Source organism: Pristiophorus japonicus, chromosome 21, assembly GCF_044704955.1.
Source record: "Pristiophorus japonicus isolate sPriJap1 chromosome 21, sPriJap1.hap1, whole genome shotgun sequence".
Lineage (NCBI taxonomy): Eukaryota > Metazoa > Chordata > Chondrichthyes > Pristiophoridae > Pristiophorus > Pristiophorus japonicus.
In genome coordinates, this window is record NC_091997.1 from 50,894,830 (window position 1) to 50,909,885 (window position 15,056).

A 15,056-nucleotide genomic window follows, 5' to 3' on the forward strand; every position below is an offset into this window, starting at 1 on the left:
AAGAGAGAGTTGCATCTCCAAAGTTGCTGATGCCACTAAGGTAGGAGGGACAGCAAGTAGTGTAGATGGGAGCAGCAGGTTACAAAATGACAGAGACAGACTGAGTGAATGGGCAAAACTGCTGGAAATGGATTTGAAATTGGCCAAATGTGAGGGCATCCACTTTGGATCCAAGAATGACAAACTGGAATATTTTCTAAATGGTGAGAAACTCGAAATGTGGATGAGCAAAGCAACTTGAGAGTCCAAGTACAGAAACCGTTGAAAGCTAGTAGATGGGTACAAAAAACAATAAAAAAGGCTAATGAGATAGAATCATACAGAGAAGGAGGCCATTCGGCCCATCGTGCCTGTGCCGGCTTTTCTGATGCCTTCCCGGGTCCGTAGAAACTTCGTACGGACCCGGGACATCAGAATTTGAGGGCCATTGTTGAATCTGCCTGCACCACCTTTTCAGGCAGTGCATTCCAGATCGTAACAACTCGCTGCATAAAGAACATTCTCTCCATCTCCCACAGAAGCAAAATCCTGCAGATGTTGGGAATCTGAAATAAAAACAGAAAATGCTGGAAATACTCAGCAGGTCAGGCAGCATCTATGGGGAGAGAAACATAGAAACATAGAAAAATAGGTGCAGGAGTAGGCCGTTCGAGCCTGCACCACCATTCAATAAGATCATGGCTGATCATTCCTTCAGTACCCCTTTCGTGCTTTCTCTCCATACCCCTTGATCCCCTTAACCGTAAGAGCCATATCTAACTTCCTCTTGAATATATCCAATGAACTGGCATCAACAACTCTCTGTGGCAGGGAATTTCACAGGTTAACAACTCTGAGTGAAGAAGTTTCTCCTCATCTCAGTCCTAAATGGCCTACCCCTTATCCTAAGACTATGTCGCCTGGTTCTGGACTTCCCCAACATCGGGAACATTCTTCCCGCATCTAACCTGTCCAGTCCCGTCAGAATCTTATGTGTTTCTATGAGATCCCCTCTCATCCTTCTAAACTCCAGTGAATAAAGGCCCAGTTGATCCAGTCTCTCCTCATATGATGGTCCAGCCATCCCGGGAATCAGTCCAGTGAACCTTCGCTGCACTCCCTCAATAGCAGGAACGTCCTTCCTCAGACTAGGAGACCAAAACAGAGTTAATGTTTCAGGTCAATGACCTCTTATTAGAACTGGAAAAAGTTAGAGATGTAACAGATTTTAAGCAAGTGCAGAGGCAGGGAAAGGGGGGTGGGGTGGGGGAGGGGAGGGGAAGGCCTGTGATAGGGTGGAAGGCAGGAGAGATTAGAGAGACAAAAGGGGTGATGGTGCAAGGTGAACGCAGATGATTATAGGACAAGTAAAGAAACAAAGGATGAGTTTTGAAGAGGTGTAAATAGGAATGGCAGAATCAGCAACAGCTGCTGCCCGAAAAAATTGTCCCCTCTGGTGAGGAAATCAAAAACAAGGGGACGTAATTTTAAAATTAGAGCGAGACCATTCAGAGTGAAATCAGGAAGCACTTCTTCACACAGAGTACAGGAAACCTGGAACTCTCTCCCCAAAAGGCTGTGGATTCTGGGACAATTGGAGATTTCAAAACTGAGATAGATTTATTTTTGTTAGTTAAGGGTATGAGGAATATGGAGCAAAGACAGGTAAATGGAGTTGAGATACAGGTTAGTAATGATCTCATTGAATGGAGGAGCAGGCTCGAAGGGCTTAATGGCTCTTCCTGTTCTTAATATTCCATTAACTTGTCACACAAGGCTCTGCTCCGGGAGTAACACATTGTAAAAATTACCTCATAATGCTCAATGAAAATTCCCCCCCAAAACATGTTGGAAAGGAGGAAATTGTACAACATTATTGACCTGACACTTGGCAGCGTTTCGCTGCAGTTTATTGCCAGCTACAGACATGCAGACTCCACCCACAGCTAGTGCAGGTATGCTGTGTGTACGTTGATCTTATTGCCTGAACGTTTTCCACAGGGTCATTGAGGGCGTTAAATTAATGAATTTATTTCCATCCTTTCTTTTCTTTTCTTTTTTTCTTTTCATTTCTTCCTTTCCAAACTTCTGAGCCCACCAAGTTCAACCTGGAACAAACCAGCGAGCCAGAAATAGAAACGCAAATGGGCCTGGCACATATGCAGTTTGTGACTTAGATTGTCGGAGTTCAGGGGACCACGTGTGACCCAAGGGCCACAGTTTGGGCATCCCTGCTCGATATGTAAATGCATGGGCGGCTCTCTGGCTGAGTTAAGTATTGACGGTGGTAACTTGGCTGGTACCTCGGTAACCCTTTCTACAGGCAGGTTTCTGAAGGGCACTTCTCTAACTGCGCGGCAAAAACATTTACATTCTGTAGGTAACAGTTCCATAAATTGCTTGGGCATAAAATCGATTGGGTATTACGTGTGTACTGGTTGCTATCTGTGACCGACCAATGCTTTTAACAACAATCTGTATTTATATAGCACCTTTAACATGGTAAAACATCCCAAGGCGCTTCACAGGAGCATTATCAGACAAAAATTTGACACTGAGAAGGAAATATTATGGCAAGTGAGCAAAAACTTGGTGAAAAAGGTAGGGTTTAAGGAGCATCTTAAAGGAGAAAAGAGAGGTAGAGAGGCGGAAAGGTTTAGGGAGGGAATTCCAGGGCATAGGGCCCAGGCGGCTGAAGGCATGGCCACCAATGGTGGAGCGATTTATAATCAGGGATTCTCAAGAGGGCAGAATTTGAGGAGCACAGACATCTCAGGGGTTTGTGAGGCTGAGGGAGATTACAGAGATAGGGAGGGGCGAGACCATGGTGGGATTTGAAAACGAGGATGAGAATTTTGAAATCGAGGTGTTGCTTAACCGGGAATCAATGGAGGTCAGCGAGCACAGTGGTAATGGGTGAGTGGGACTTGGTGCGAGTTAGAACATGGGCAGACGAGATTTGGATGATCTCAAGTTTACGTATGGTAGAATGTGGGAGCCAAGCCAGGAGTGGGTTAGAGTAGTCAAGTCTACAGGGATGAGGGTTTCAGCAGCAGATGAGCTGAGGCAGGGGCGGAGATGGGCGATGTTGCAGAGGTGGAAATAGGCGGGTTTAGTTATGCTGCGGATATGTGGTCGGAAGCTCATTTCAGGGTCAAATATGACACCAAGTTTGTGAACAATCTGGTTCACCCTCAGACAGAAGTTAGGGAGAGGGATGGAGTCAGTGGCTAGGGAACGCAGTTTGTGGCGGGGACCAAAGACAATGGCTTCGGTCTTCTCAATATTTAATTGGAGAACATTTCTGGTCATCCAGTACTGGATGTTGGACAAGCAGTCTGACAATCTAGAGACCGTGGAGGGGGTCGAGAGAAGTGGTGGAAAGGTAGAGCTGGGTGTCATCAGCCTGCATGTGGAAACTGATGCTGTGTTTCCGGATGATGTCACCAAGGGGCAACATATAGATGAGAAATAGGAGGGGCCAAGGATAGATCCTTGGGGGATACCAGAGGTAACGATGCGGGAGTGGGAAGAGAAGCCGTTGCAGGTGATTCTCTGGCTACAATTCGATTGACAAGAATGGAACCAGGCGAGTGCAGTCCCACCCAGCTGGACGACGGTGGAGACGCGTTGGAGAAGGATGGAGTGGTCAACCGTGGCAAAGGCTGCAGACAAATCAAGAAGGACGAGGAGGGACGAGGAGCTACGGGAAAGATGGGCACGGATTTGGGAGGTGACAACATGTTAAAGGGCTTTGGAGAGGAAAGGGAATTTGGAGATGGGGGTGATAGCTTTCAAGGACAGATGGGTCAAAGGTTATTTTTTTGAGGAGAGGTGTGATGACGGCAGATTTGAGGGAGAGGGGGACAGTACCTGAGGAGAGAGAACCGTTAATAATGTCGGCCAACATGGGAGCCAAAAAAGGAAGTTGGGTGGTCAGCAGTTTAGTGGGAATAGAGTCAAGGAGCAGGAAATGGGTCTCATGGATAAGATGGAGCTTGGAGAGGTCAAGAGAGGAGATTGTAGAGAAACTGGTGAAAGATGTGAGGTCAGGGCTAGGGCAGGGGGAACCTTAGAGGAAGTTTGGCCAGTGGGCTAGGGGAAGGAAGGGAAGTGGCAGAGGCAGCTGATCGGATGGTCTCAATCTTAGAGACAAAGAAGACCATGAGCTCCTCACACTTGTTGGAGGTGAGTGTGATGGAGACAGGGGAGAGGGGTTTAAGAAGATGGTTAGCAGTAGAGCATTCCAGAATGATCCTGGATGAGAGCAGGTCCTGATAGTGCTTTATGTGGTCCAGCCAGATCTGGCAGTGAATGGCTAAACCAGTTGTCCACTGTATCCGTTCAAGTCTGCGTCCCTTGGACTTAAGGGAACGACGATGAGGGGGAACAGCCAGGGTGAGAGAGGGTAATTGTTTTAATAGGGGCTAGGGCATCAAAGGTGGTGGTGAAGGTGTGATTGAGCAGATCGGTGGCTGCTGAAATGTCATGATGAATAGAGGGCCAAAGGCTGGACAGTTGGGATTTCATTAGTGCAGTTGTAAGAGAGTCGGGAGAGAGTTTTTCCAGGGGCAGACACAGAAGTCGGGTTGGTGTGGGGGGGGCTGGTGGAAGGGGGATGTGGGCGGAGAGCGATACGAGGAAGTGGTCAGAAATGGCCTTATCTGCAATTGACATGATAGGAATAGCGAGGCCGCGAGAGATGGCAAGTTCAAGGGGGTGACCGTGAATATGGGTTGGGGAGTTTACGTGGAGGGAGAAATTAAGGGAGGACAGGAGGGTAGTGAACTCAGAGGAGAGAGAGCATGATGAATTGAGATGGAGGTTGAAATCACCGAGGATGAGAAGTCGCTTGGTGCAGAGACTGATGGAGGAAAGCAGTGACTTGGTGATAGAATTTTTAACGTACTTGGATGGGCGGAAGAGAACAAGAACTTTAAATGAGAGGCAAGAGGGATGGAACAAGGTGAGATGCTCAAAGTAGGAGAAACAGTTTGGGCAGTTGTGTCGAGGCTGATTGAGGACGTGTCAGAAGCTTATTTAAAAATGAATCTTTGACTGCAAACATAACTAAAGGTGATTAATGCAATAAACAGATGCGTTAATAAAATCTATTGAACACAGACCCTTGGGGAAAGCAGTTTTGGCAGCATTCAAATCAGGCGATAGGCTTTCAAATCGCTCCTTCCATCTTTGCCTTCTGGCTGGGACTGTGTGAATATGTTAACAATCCCAAGTTTCTTTAGCCTGTTGCATCCAAAGTTGTCTCACGTACTTTCTGATCAGTGAACAGCGAGCCTCTGGATTAGTGGGACCTTCTGAGTCAGAAGCTGAACTGTTTGAAACCCACTCCAGAAAGTCCCAGCAATGAAGACCAGAGCTCTGAACTCAGGGTTGTCATCCAGCGGGAGACTTGCATCGAGTGGGTGTGGGTGGCCTTCTCCTCACAGTATGGGTTCTGGGAGCCCATAAAACCCTCGCGCTCCTTCATGTGTGTCAGACTGGCAATCGGCCTGCGAATCCTCCCACTACATCACACTCTCCTCCATGGTAAGATATGAAAACAACGCCTTTTGTTTCAATGCAGGTCAAGATCATCTTCAGGATTTATTGTCTGCTTCTCTTCAGCAGACTTCCAAACTCAGGGAGGTCACAATTCTCGGCTATCCAGCTTTACACCATTCAAATGATGTGCGGTCAGAGTACTTGACAATCACTTAGGCAATAGGCAATTTTAACTGTTATAAGGGACTACAATTAAATAGTTTGGTGTGGCCTAATAATGAAAAATTATTGTGCATTTGATGCTGTCATAAATTTCTTGTATTTATTTTGATTTTTCTAAGTAAAGATAACCCAGGATAGGGGTGAGAAAAGAAACATCCTGAGTCTGTGTCTTGTTTTTGTTTGTCTCACAAGTTTGAACCCTGTAAAGTACAGATAAATATTACAGGCTAAAGCCTGTCTTAATTAAGATAAGTCTTACATCTGCTGTCCGGAAACATCCCGTTCCAAAAATACCTGGGTGTGGAAGTTGAGTAAGGACATGATCGAGCTGTGATGCCTCACATTTTTGAACAGCCTGTTGACATTCAGTGTCAGCTGAGGTTCTGTAGAACTGTGCCCCAGGAAGAGAGAAACAGGGAGGAAATAAAGGGAGGGGAAGGCAATTGGAAACAAAAATGACCATGTCAGATCTAGAGATCACCTCAGCATTTGATGGCTGACCCTAGTCACTGTTGGATTATAAAGTAACATACAACCAGCCTGGGTTATGAACTGACCTTAAACCGACAACTTGCATTTATATAGCACCTTTAATACAAGGCACCTACAAGGAGCGTAATCAGACAAAAATTGACACGGAGCCAAAAGGGTGAGCAAAAGCTTGGTCAAAATAGTAGGTTTTAGGGAGCGTCTTAAAGGAGGAGAGAGAGGTGAGAGGTGGAGAGGTTTCGGAAGGGAGTTCCACAGCTTAGGACCTTAGCACGGATGAAAATCGGACATACATAAAGACCCAGAATTGGAGGAATACAGAGTACTTGGTGCATTGTAGGGCTCGAGGAGGTGACAGAGATAATGAGGGGTGAGGACATGGAGAAACCTGAACACAAAATAGAACATTTTAAATTTGAGGTGTTGCCGGACTGGGAGCCGATGTCCGTCAGCGAGCACAGGGATGAACGGGACTTGGTGAGAGTTAGGATACAGGCAGCAGAGCTTTGGATGAGCTCGAGTTTACGGAGGAATAAACCAGTGGAATAAACATTCTCACCTCAAGTTACAATACAAGTTAGATCATTTTAACCAAATTCCTCTAAAACAAAGACAATCAAGGGCCAGGATTCTCCTCCTAGTCGCAATGCTCCAATGAGATGGGATTCCTGCCCCTTCCTCCAACACTGCTGGAACCCTGTCCCAGTTTCCCTGGTTGGGGTTTCTCTGGTATATACAGTCGGCTCCTGGTGGGCATCACGGTGCCAAGAGAGAGCCCACCAATGCTCGGCCACAAACTCCCGGTGCTGCTGCCACACCAGGAGAGGTAAGCAGGCAATTAAAGGCACAGTAGTCATGGCCAAGGGTGCCATCAGCAGGTCCAGGCAGCGGGCGGTCGAGGGGGTCATTCAGTCCGACTGCCTGCCTCTCTTCCACGGTTACATCCGAGCTAAGGTGTCCCTGGAGATGGAGCACGCGGTGTCACCGGTACGCTCGCGGCCTTGCACGAGAGGTGGGCACCGGAGGGACTGGAGTGCATCATCACCCCCATCTTAATTTGAATTAAGTTTACTGGCTTTAATAAGGGGGCACTTGAATTAATGTTGCAACAAAATAGTTGTAGAGCTGTTGTGGGAGTGGCTTAGTCACTTGAGAGCTGTGAGCCTGTGAAGGAAGGAGCTGCTACTACTGCTGTCTGCCTGCCTGCCTGCAACCTGAGTGTCCAGGAGAGGAGGAAGGAGTCTGCAACTTGAGGGAGAAGGGGCAAGCAAGAGCTAAAGGCACAGTAGAGCCCCACAAATTGGAAGATTGGCATCCTTAAGATCAAGGCCTATAGAAGAAGTTAAGTGGGGATCGGAATGAAGGGAAAGGAGATGGCTACATGTCCATTTGCTTTCAGTGGGTGAACCCAGGCTTGTTGCCATCGCTTCCCTGGGCCTATCCCCACCTTCCTCATGGTGGTCCTGGGGAAGTGGTGGTAAGTGGGGTAAATGGCCTGGAAACGCTCCAGGGACACGGGCTCTGTGTCCCCACCTCCATATTCATGTAGCGGATAGGGAAGGAGCACCTAGCAGGGGGGCAAGGAGCAGGAAAGTGCACACGGGGTGGTGAAGGGGAGGTAGGCCACACCTCTGTCTATCTCTATCACGCCCTTGCCTGTGAAATCGGATGCGACAGCGGTGGGGAATCCAGGCCAATGTACCCTCCCTCATCCTTAAAGGCATCAAGCGTGAAATTCCTCTTTCAATGCGAAACTGAGAATTTCTCTGTAATTAACCCTACTGGGAGATTTTCCTGGGTTTGACCTCGGTGGTGGACATTACAGGTGTGCACTCCGCCCAGCCCGACTTTCTGATATTTTCTGTGCCCAGATGATCCAGTCCTCTGGTGCAGATTCATGGTAAACTCCCTCAAAGCTTTCTATGCCACATGTTCTGCCGTTTCATTAGCGTGTCGTTAATTATGGTGAACTATAACGAGCAATCCTCCGCATTCAAACGCGCTCGGTGCTTTACCTGGTTTGTCCGCGTACTGCAGCAGAATTTTGGGACAAGGGAGGACCATGGTTGTTCCAGTAGCTGCTGCTGGCCAGCAGGAGACGTTGTCCCAGATGGAGTGACATCCTGGGGCAGGGTGAGAAGGAATGCGTTAAACAGCATCAACAATGCAGAGCAAGAGTACAGGAGAAAGTTGTCAGTGTTTACTTTTACATTCATTCATAGGATGTGGGCATCGCTGGCAAGGCCAGCATTTATTGGCCATCCTTAGTTGACCTTGAGAAGGTGGTGGTGAGCCACCTTCTTGAACCGCTGCAGTCCGTTTGGCGAAGGTGCTCCCACAGTGCTGTTAGGGAGCGAGTTCCAGGATTGTGATCCAGCGACGATGAAAGAACAGCCGATATATGTCCAAGTCGGGATGGTGTGTGACTTGGAGGGGAACTTGGACTTGGTGGTGTTCCCATGTGCCTGCTTCCCTTGTACTTCTAGGTAGTGAAGCTCATGGGTTAGGGAGGTGCTACCAAAGTAAGTGTGATGGTGTGATATTGGTGATTAACCCCACTTCAGTGCGATCATCATCATCATAGGCAGTCCCTCGAAATCGAGGAAGACTTGCTTCCACTCTCAAAGTGAGTTCTCAGGTGTTTGTACAGTCTAATGCGGGAATTACAGTCTCTGTCACAGGTGGGACAGACAATGGTTGAAGGAAAGGGTTGGTGGACTGGTTTGCCGCACGCTTCTTCAGCTACCTATGCTTGTTTTCTGCGTGCTCTCGGCGACGAGACTCGAGGTGCTCAGTGCCTTCCCGGATGCTCTTCCTCCACTTTGGGCGGTCTTAGGCCAGGGATTCCCAGGTACCAATGGGGATGTTGCACATTATCAAGGAGGCTTTGAGGGTGTCCTTGAAATGTTTTCTCTGCCCACCTGGGGTTTGCTTGCCGTGTAGGAGATCCGAGTAGAGCACTTGCTTAGGGAGCCTCCTGTTGGGCATTTGGATGATGTGGCCCATCCAACGGAGCTGGTCGAGCGTGGTCAGTGCTTCAATGCTGGGGATGATGGAGTGATCGAGAACACTGATGTTGGTGCATCTATCCTGCCAGGGGCTTCTCTAGCACTTTGAGATGTCTGCTGTATATAGTCCACGTCTCTGAGCCATATAGGAGGGCGGGTGTCACCACTGTCCTGTAGACCATAAGCTTGGTCTTCAAACACCCTCTTGCTCAGACGACCGAAGGCTGCACTGGCACACTGGAGGCGGTATTGGACCTCATTGTCAATGTCTGCCCTTGCTGACAGTAGGCTCCCGAGGTATGGAAAATAGTCCATGTTGTCCAAGGCCGCGCCGTGGATTTTGATGACCGGGGGGCAGTGCTGTGTGGTGAGGTCAGGTTGGTGGAGGACCTTTGTCTTATGGATGTTTAGTGTAAGGCCCATGCTTTCGTACGCCTCGGTGAAGGTGTTGACGATGGCTTGGAGTTCGGCCTCTGAGTGTGCGCAAACTGTAGGTCGATGACAGATGATGGGACAACCTTGGATCTAGCTTGGAGGTGGCGAAGGCTGAACAGGTTCCCATTGGTTCTATAGTTTAGTTCCATTCCAGCGGGGAGCTTGTTGAGAGTGAGATGGAGCATTGCAGCGAGGAAGATCGAGTAGAGCGTTGGTGCGATGACGCAGCCCTGCTTGACCCCGGTCCAGACATGCATTGGATTTGTGGTGGATCCGTTGGTCAGGATCACAGCTTGCATGTCATCGTGGAGCAGATGGTGGATGGTGACAAACTTTTAGGGGCAGCTGAAACGGAGGAGGACGCCCCATAGACCCTGACGGTTGACAGTGTCAAAGGCCTTTGTGAGGTCAAAGAGGCCATGTACAAGTGGTGGTGCTGTTCCCTGCATTTCTCTTGTTGTTGTTGCGCGGGGAAGATCATGTCCGTTGTACCCCTTAGTGGATGGAATTCGCACTGTGACTCCGGGAGGAGTTCGTCAGCCACAGGGAGAAGATGGTTGAGGAAGATTCTAGCGATGACTTTCCCAGTGGCCAATAGCAGGGAGATTCCTCTGTAGTTGCCGCAATCGGACTTGCCCCCTTTTTTGAAGATGGTCACGATTATGGCATCTCTGAGATCTCCTGGCATACTCTCCTCCTTCCAGATAAGAGAGATGAGGTCATGCCTTTGTGCCAATAGGGTCTCTCCACCATACTTTAGTGCCTCGGTGGGGATTCCATCTGCTTGTGCCGCAGACAGTCTCGGTTAAGGAGAACTTTGAAGTGCTCCTTCAGCAGGCACTGACTGCCTCGGTATCTTTAATGAGTGTCTCCCCATTCTTGGCCAGCAGTGGGGTAAGGCCTTGGGTGCTTGGGCCGTAGGTGGTCTTGACTGTGCTGAAGAATCCTTGCAAGTTATGGTTGTCGGCCAGCTGCTGGATCTCCTGCGCTTTCTCCATCCACCATCTATTCTTTAGGTTGCAGGTTTTTTGTTGGACCTTGGCCTTCAGCCGTCTGTAGAGCTACTTTGCTGCTCCCGAATTGGGTTGCTGCTTTAGGTTCAGAAATGCCTTGCGCCAGTCAGAAATCACATCAGCTCCTGGATCTCCTGGCCGTTCTCGTCGAATCAGTCTTGGTGTTTCCTGGTTGAGTGTCTGAGCGTCTCTTCGCAGGCGCTGGTTATGGTGGCCTGGAGGGCAGACCAGGCGCTGTGGGCACTCTGCATCTCGGGGTCATTGAGGGTCACCAGGTTGGCAGTGAGGCGCTGACTGTATAGGGTTTTCTTAACTTTGAGTGCCCCAGCGTTGATTTTCCTGTGGCATGGTTTTGTTGCCGTCACTGTTTTGGGGTTATATTGATTTTGATGACGGAACGGATTAGGCAGTCGTCCGTCCAGCCATTGTCGGCTCTTGTCATGGCGTGTGTGATACACACGTCCTTGCAGTCCCTCGCTCGGGCAATGACCGTAGTCGAGCAGGTGCCAGTGTTTCGAGCAAGGTTGTTGCCACAATGTCTTCTACTTGTCGCTCTGATGGAACAAGGTGTTGGTGATGATAAGGTCATGTTCTAGGCATTTTGTCAGGAGCAGGGTACCGCTGGAGTTGGTTTTCCCTCTCCCCTCTCTGCCGATCACGCCTCCCCAGAGGTCTGTGTCCTTACCAACTCTGGCGTTGAAGTCGCCGAGGAGGATCATTTTGTCGTCCGTAGCGACTCGGGACAGGGATTGTGCAAGGCTGGAGTAAAATCCTTCTTTGGCCTCATCTGTTGCATCGAGTGTTGGGGTATATGCACTGGTTCTGGGCTAAAGAGTCACGAGATGTTCGCGTATCCTGTAGGGGGAGTCTCTGAGGCGGCCCACCAGCTCATTCTTGATGGCGATGCCAACTCCATGGAGGCGGTGTTCTTCCTCTGCTTTGCCTTTCCAGAAGGTGTAACCTCCACCTTATTCCTTGAGCTGGCCTTCCCCTTCCCGCCGAGTCTCGCTTAGGGCGGCGATGTCAACGTCGAAGCGTCTGAGTTCCCGGGCAACGATGGCGGTGCGGCGTGCCGGCCTTTCGCTGTTGGGGTTGTTCATAAGGGTCCTGACGTTCCAGGTCCCGAACTTCATGTTAGAGGAGTGGAAGATGCCTGTGCATGAGTTCTTTTAACGTGGGCTGGCTGCTGCACACCGACTATCACATGGCCTTAGCAGAGCAAGGTCTTGGTCCAGTGGCAAAGGGGTCCAAGATGACTGGAGACCAGGCACTCATCTTCGATGTCTGCCCTTGTTGATAATAGGCTGCCGAGGTATGGAAAATGGTCTATGTTGTCCAGGGCTGCGCCGTGGATCTTGATGACCGCGGGGCAGTGCTGTGTGGCGGGGTCAGGTTGGTGGAGGACCTTTGCCTTTGTGCATATGCCCCAACACTCGACGCAACAGTTAAGGCTAAAGAGGGATTTTACTCCAGCCTTGCACAATCCCTGTCCTGTGTCCCTACGGACGACAAACTGATCCTCCTCGGCGACTTCAATGCCAGAGTCAGTAAGGACATGGACCTCTGGGGAGGCGTGATCGGCAGAGAGGGGGTAGGGAAAACCAACTCCAGTGGTACCCTACTCCTGACAAAATGCCTAGAACACAACCTTGTCCTCACCAACACCTTGTTCCGCCAGAGGGACAAGTACAACCCTCACTCCAAACACTGGCACCTGCTTGACCACGTCATCGTTCGAGCCAGGGATCGCAAGGAAGTGCGCATCACCCACGCCATGACAGGAGCGGACAACTGCTGGACAGACCACTGCCTAATCCGATCCATCATCAACATTAACATAGTCCCAAAGCAGAAGCATTGCCGCAGAAAAATCAACGCCGGGGCACTCAAAGACCCAGCTAAGAGAGCCCTATACAGCCAGCGCCTCACTGCTAACCTGGTGACCCTCGACGACCCCAAGACACAGAATACCCACAGCGCCTGGTCTGCCCTCCAGGCCACCATAACCAGAGCCTACAAAGAGACACTCGGTCACTCAACTAGGAAACACCAGGACTGGTTTGATGAGAATGACCTGGAGATCCAAGAGCTGATAAATCGCAAGCGAGAGCATTTCTGAGCCTTAAACAACAACCCAATGCGGGAGCAGCAAGGCAGCTGGTGCTGTAATATTTCAGCATTGCTAACTGTGAGCAGGGGGGGCGAGTCATTTCCACGAATGTGATGACTGTCTAAGGGGGTGAAATCCTCCGACCATCTTCCGCTCCGCTGCGTAAACAGGTTTACCCCCACCACCCTCGGCCCCGCCCCCGCCCCCCAGATCAGGTCCTTTCTGCAGCTCCTGAGTTTTACTCACCAGACTCCCATTCCAGGGGCAAAGTTGCCAAGTTGGACAGGCACATCTCCTCCGCCAGCTGGATCTCCAGCAGTAGCTCACAGTGTGGGTGGATCATCATTGCCTGGAGAACAGAGTAAAGGAAGTTGGTGAAATGCCCTCACACAAGGTCGTTTTTACAATGCAGAAACATGTGCTGAGCGAGCTTTACAGCTGCCGGCTATAATGAGCCAGAGATCTCTTGTTGGACTCACACTCTTGTAGTCATCAGAAGTACGCTGTATCAGTGCTGAACACAAATATGTTTCAAAGAAACCCCTCTGTAAATGTTAAAAATAAAAGTGCCTTCATTATATTGCTTACCTGACTTGCCCATCACACAACATGATAAAGCAGCGAGATGCATCAACACGGAGATCAGAGAAGCTTGTTGCAAAAACAGCGTGGTGATAATGGGAGCATTTAATTAACACACAGACTGGGGGATGCAGAACAGCTTGAGTCAAAAGGCAGCACATTTCTTGAGTGTATTCAAGATAGTTTTCTGGAACAATGTGTTCTCGTTGCAAGAGGACAGACTATATTAGATTTGGTGATGAGTAATGAGCCAGAATCAGTCAACAAATAATGGTAAGTGAACACTCAGCTCAGAAGGACCATAATAGGATTGAATTTGATATTTGGGTTGAGAGGGAGAAGGCGAGTTAAATTTGGACAAGACTGACTTTGAAGGTATGAGTCAGAAATTGAGCTCAGTAACTGGGACAAACTGCGAATGGGTAAAACAACGGGTAAAAAAATGCTGGAAATCTCAGCGGGTCAGACAACATCTGTGGAGAGAGAAACCGAGTTAACGTTTCAGGTCGATGATCCTTCGTCAGAACTGGCACCAGATTGCCAGCACCCGCAATACTGTGCTTTTGTGTTGATGAACAATGGGAAGTGTTAAAGGAAGTATTTGGTACAATACAAGAGTTCTACTTCTGTTGGAGGAGCTAGCATCGCGAGAGTGGAGCAGCGTGGGACAACAATGGGCGGCAGCAGCAACTGGGAGCAGCGGCAGTCAGAGCAGCTGGCTGGTGCAGGGGCAGTAAGTAAACAAAGAATTAAAAAAAAAATCAAAGTGTGATGTCACAGCCAAGCGGGTAAGTGATTGGCTGGTGGATTGGTGAGTATTTTATCATTTTCTTTTTCTTTTCTTATCAGTAGGTAACCATTGGCATTGTTGCCAAATGAAGTTAATTTAAAGGTTAAGTCATGGCAGGAGAGCCCAGACCTGTGTCATGCTCCTCCTGTGCTATGTGGGAAATCAGGGACGCTTCCAGTGTCCCTGACTACTATGTGTGCAGGAAGTGTATCCAGCTGCAGCTCCTGACAGACCACATTGCAGCACTGGAGCTGCGCGTGAATTCACTCTGGAGCATCCGCAATGCTGAGGATGTCATGAATAGCACATTTAGTAAAGACAAACGTAGATCCCCTGCAGTCAGAATCAGGGGAAGTCATAACTGGGAACAAAGAAATGGCGGACCAATTGAACAAGTACTTTGGTTCGGTATTCACTAAGGAGGACACAAACAACCTTCCGGATATAAAAGGGGTCAGAGGGTCTAGTAAGAAGGAGGAACTGAGGGAAATCCTTATTAGTCGGGAAATTATGTTGGGGAAATTGATGGGATTGAAGGCTGATAAATCCCCAGGGCCTGATGGACTGCATCCCAGAGTACTTAAGGAGGTGGCCTTGGAAATAGCGGATGCATTGACAGTCATTTTCCAACATTCCATAGACTCTGGATCAGTTCCAATGGAGTGGAGGGTAGCCAATGTAACCCCACTTTAAAAAAAAAAAGGAGGGAGAGAGAAAACAGAATTATAGACCGGTCAGCCTGACATCGGTAGTGTGTAAAATGATGGAATCAATTATTAAGGATGTCATAGCAGCGCATTTGGAAAGAGGTGACATGATAGGTCCAAGTCAGCATGGATTTGTGAAAGGGAAATCATGCTTGACAAATCTTCTGGAATTTTTTGAGGATGTTTCCAGTAGAGTGGACAAGGGAGAACTAGTTG

At 49.0% G+C, this 15,056-nt stretch overlaps 1 protein-coding gene across 1 annotated transcript in view; it reads right to left on the reverse strand.

Moving 5' to 3' along the window:
- Positions 1 to 15,056, reverse strand: part of LOC139233529 (vasoactive intestinal polypeptide receptor-like) — a 98,282-nt gene that overhangs the window by 70,686 nt on the left and 12,540 nt on the right. The window contains exons 4-5 of the mRNA XM_070863928.1: positions 13,008 to 13,110; positions 8,211 to 8,318 (exon numbers count right to left, since the gene is read on the reverse strand). Of these exons, the coding sequence (XP_070720029.1) occupies positions 8,211 to 8,318; positions 13,008 to 13,110 (211 nt within the window). The remainder of the gene's footprint in view (positions 1 to 8,210; positions 8,319 to 13,007; positions 13,111 to 15,056) is intronic.